The sequence below is a fragment of the Punica granatum genome, chromosome 4 (genome assembly GCF_007655135.1).
Source record: "Punica granatum isolate Tunisia-2019 chromosome 4, ASM765513v2, whole genome shotgun sequence".
NCBI lineage: Eukaryota > Viridiplantae > Streptophyta > Magnoliopsida > Myrtales > Lythraceae > Punica > Punica granatum.
The window spans coordinates 31,859,996-31,864,014 of record NC_045130.1 but is presented as its reverse complement, the minus strand read 5'-3'; the positions used below and the strand labels follow the sequence as shown (position 1 = coordinate 31,864,014).

Here is a 4,019-nt window from a genome sequence, read left to right as displayed (position 1 = left end):
GGGTCCCCAAACCGACCGGACTTTATTAAAAATAAAATAAAATAAAATAAATGCCTTTTTAACTTCCTAGTTGGAAGAAAGAAAAGAAAAGATGGTAGAGTTAGACTCAATCGATCAGCTCTTCATTCAGACAGTCGCTCTTCTCCTCTCGACGACCCTCCTCTCTCTTGTCTCCTCCTCTCCGTTCTCAATTCTCTTGACGCCAACGGCTCTCTTCTCGACGGCTCTCTCTCGTCTCCTCCTCTCTGCCTCGCGTGGGCGTTACCTTTGTCGTGCTCCAAATCCGAGTATGGACTATTGTGACTACTCCTTCCTCTGGCTCTGAGTTTTGACTCGAACCAGCCACTCCTCCAGATAAATTATACTCACGAACTCACCAGCTCTCTCTCTCTCGATATCATTTTAGTTTCTTGTCTTTGTTGAATAAGAGAATATGTTGATGATAACTAGTGGTCAGTTGTTGAATGCTGAATTGATATTGGTTGTTGACGATGATTTGTTGAATGAGAATCTATTGTGATTTTGGTTTCTTAATCGCAGTTGGATGTAATCAAATAACAAGGTTGGTAAGCTAGTTTTTTTTTTAAATTAATTTTCGGGTCAAAAGGGGACCCTACCCATATAACCTGCCCCACTGGCTGTCTGGTTTCTAGTTGTTTTTATCCTTATGGTGGGTATTTTCCCGACCCGAACCAACCCGAAAACTTGGTGCACCGACCCAAAATCGAAAAACCCGAACCAACCCAAACCCCTTTCACCCCTAGCGGCCGGAGCCGCAGAGGGAAAGCATCAGTCGCCGGAGGAGGTTGAGGGGAAGCAAGAGCTCGTACTCGTAGAGATGGAGCCCAGACGACGACTGAAGGGCCACAAAGCCACCACCACATGCTGCATCGCCTCCCGCGACCGCCCCGGCCTCGTCGTCACCGCCGGCGAAGTACTCCGCTTTCTCTTCCCCCCATTTGTTGTCCACTGATATGATTACAAGCAGGTAGTAGCTTCGAATTGCTGGATTCTGATGAACTTTCCGGCGTGGTATCAATTAACAGGACGGCTGCGTTTGTTGGTTTGACCTGCGATGCAAAGACGCGCAGCTCGTCATGGAGGTCGGGACGGACCCGGTGTCATCTTTGTGCTTCAAGCCCGGTTAGTTATCTGTTTACATGAATGTCTCAATTCCATCAGAAGTATATGGAAGAACTCTGTAAAGCTCGAATTCTGCTATTAATGTGCTTGCTGATGCTTAAGTGTGAAGTATCTAACTTGATTAAATGTGGTTACTCATGAAACTTCATGCTTGATGTTTCTGTTTTGGAAATGGGGTTCAGGGAACGAGGATATTCTGTATGTTTCGTCGGGAAAGGACGTCAAGTGCTTCGATGTGCATCTGGTACAGTTTGTGATCTTATCTCGGGATGCTTTTCTTTCCGGCATTCTTATCCTTCCATTTGCTTGTAGTTCCTTCGTATTGTCCATTGCATTGTTGATGATGAATGGATTCATTTTCATTCACTGAAGGGGACGTCGTGGAAGGCCTTGGAGACCTACACTTACAACAAAGAAGAAATTAATCAGGTAATATCGACAATGAATGCTTATTAGGTGCCATGTTCAACTTCCATTGGTCTTCTTTGGTTTGCGCTCGCCAATGCGTTTTAACCTTGTCCGATTAGTTGCGTGAGGTCTGATGTGACTTGTACATTCATCCTTATCTTAATCAGTGATTCGATGCTTCCTACATTTTCACTTATGCAGATAGTGTGCAGCACAAAATCTTCTTTTCTTGCTGCAGCTGATGATGGTGGTGATATTAAGGTATTCTATCTCTCTTCTCTCTGCTCTCTTGTCATTCATATATAATCTCCTTTTCGGTTTGCTTGCCTTTGCTATGTTGTAGTTGCTAATAAGTGCTTGCTGTACAGATCATTGATATAAACCAAAAGTGTCTTTACAAAACACTAAGATCTGGACATTCGAGTGTATCCTTCTTGTTTCTGATCTAAATCCCTTATTTTCTTCTATTGATTACGATATCCAGATCATGATGTGCAAGGTCTTTTCTCAATTTCTTTTTGTGAAGATTTCTTCGAACAATCTCATCTTGGAATACTTAATCTAAGCGTATGTCTAATTTTCTTTTGTTAAGAGCAACCGCGATGAGAAGATTCTGTTTCCTTAACCCGGTAATATGTAGATTTGTAGCACCGTGCAGTTTCTTCCATGGAAACCCTGGGAAGGTACCTCAATTAAGTAGTTCGTTCCATCTCCAGCGCATTTGTTTAACAAAGTTTACTGATGTTCTTTTACGTTTCCAGGAATTTATTAATATAGATTAGCTTCTCATTAATTTTACAAATATTTCACGTACTTTTTGAGCTTTAAAATTCTCGAGAGGAAGAACTGTTGCTTGACAACTGTAACATATCAACTTTATTGTTTGATTTCATTGTTTACATTTTTTATCATTCGCAGCCATTACTGGGGGTCTAGATTCGAAGCTCGTGATGTGGGACTTCTCCAAGGGTCGACCATTGAAAACTGTTGATTTCGGTATTACATTTTGGACAGGTCCCTTTTTAATGATGTTTGGAACAACTCATCCGATCTATTGCTGAAATAATATTCTTCGCTACAGGTTCTCCCGACCCTAAAAGCAGCACCAACACATCCCAATGTTTCAATCCTGCTTTCATTCATTCAATAGCAGTCCCAGAAATTGACATAGTGGAAAAATCAGGCAAAATATGCGCCGTGGCACGGGGTGATGGAGTAGTTGACATGATTAACATCGAATCAGAACTTTCCTCTCTTCGGTCAAAAACTTCTACTAAGCCTCGGAAAGGACCTCAGTCAACATCAAAGGATGCTGCTTCAAGTGAAACTGCAGACAGCAATAACCAAACGTTGCACTTGGACTACTCTCTCGGCGGTCATACAGCTGCTGTCTCTTGTGTGTAAGTGCCTTATCTGCGTTATCTTATAGTTGTTTGGTATATGGAGAATTCAAGAATAAAGTTGCAGCCTCGAAGTTGAAGGGATTTACTTTACTTCTTTTCGGTGTTCAGGGCATTTTCGGCATTTGGTGAGAGAGGGAAGTTCATAATCTCTGGCGGGAATGATAAGTCCGTTAAGTTTTGGGATTGGTTTAAGTACCTCGATCAAGGTCGAATCAGCAATGACTGTGATCTTCTTCATTTAAACATCGATTTGACCAAGAAGGTAATTTACTTGTCATTTTTCCCCTCATGATGTTACCTATGTATCCCTTTGACACAGATATCTGTTTTTGCTTTCAGGTTAATTGGCTATGTACTACTCCTGCCGCATCAGAAAACCTCATCATATGCGACACAACTAAAGTTGTGAAAGTATATTCTGTTTCCTAGATAAAAGAATAGCAGCTTCTACTCTGGTATTAGAATTAAGATGCCACGCAGGTCTCTCGACATCACAGCTTAACTAGTGTGCCTACACTTGTGATTGGTAGTTTGATAGTTGTCGGAAATGTTGTTATCGAATTTTCAGTTTACTTGAAAAAAATTACTGTGACATCGAAATTTTTCAATGAATCATATCACTGTATCACCCGTCAGTTGTACAAAAACTGAATCTAAAGCTTGTTTGAGGATGGACTATGGGTTTCTGGGGTTTTTCCACCTCTTTTGAAAGATACGGTGCAACAGAAGTGCTCGGCCTGGAAGTTCTCTTGTTACCGCCTCAACATTTCAGCAAACCAAAGGGAGCATAGGGTTGCAACTCTGTTACATCATTTATGTTCCTAACGTCCGCTGAACGGAAAAAGTGATGTAAAATTGATCTCCTAGGGATTAAAATGATGTATCTCGTTAAGTCAAGGATCTAAGTGATGAATTCATGGATCTAACTGATGTGATCAACGACGAACCTGCGATCAATAGAAGAGAGCGTGGTCACTGCATTATTTCTTTCTTTTTTTTCTTTCGTTTTTGGATGAATCCTCTGCATCCTCTTTTGATAATGGAGAAACAATTTTGCCCCCCCTA

At 41.5% G+C, this 4,019-nt stretch overlaps 1 protein-coding gene across 1 annotated transcript; it reads left to right on the top strand.

Annotated features, from left to right (window-relative positions):
- Window positions 1-652: 652 nt before the first annotated feature.
- LOC116202253 (WD repeat-containing protein 53) lies at window positions 653-3,665 on the top strand. Its single transcript, XM_031533725.1, has 11 exons — window positions 653-934; window positions 1,047-1,143; window positions 1,326-1,387; window positions 1,516-1,572; window positions 1,753-1,812; window positions 1,920-1,976; window positions 2,192-2,234; window positions 2,470-2,547; window positions 2,633-2,951; window positions 3,063-3,216; window positions 3,294-3,665. The coding sequence occupies exons 1-11, from the start codon at window positions 668-670 to the stop codon at window positions 3,381-3,383; spliced, it is 1,284 nt and encodes a 427-aa protein (XP_031389585.1). The 5' UTR covers window positions 653-667; the 3' UTR covers window positions 3,384-3,665.
- The last annotated feature ends 354 nt before the right edge of the window (window positions 3,666-4,019 follow it).

What these genes read in the sequence shown, in the direction of transcription:
- LOC116202253 (XM_031533725.1), top strand. Translation starts at nt 668, where the DNA reads ATGGTGGGTATTTTCCCGACCCGAACCAACCCGAAAACTTGGTGCACC. An exon ending in AGTGCTTCGATGTGCATCTG is followed by an intron (nt 1,388 to 1,515) that starts GTACAGTTTGTG and finishes CATTCACTGAAG; the next exon opens with GGGACGTCGTGGAAGGCCTT. An exon ending in TCCATGGAAACCCTGGGAAG is followed by an intron (nt 2,235 to 2,469) that starts GTACCTCAATTA and finishes TATCATTCGCAG; the next exon opens with CCATTACTGGGGGTCTAGAT.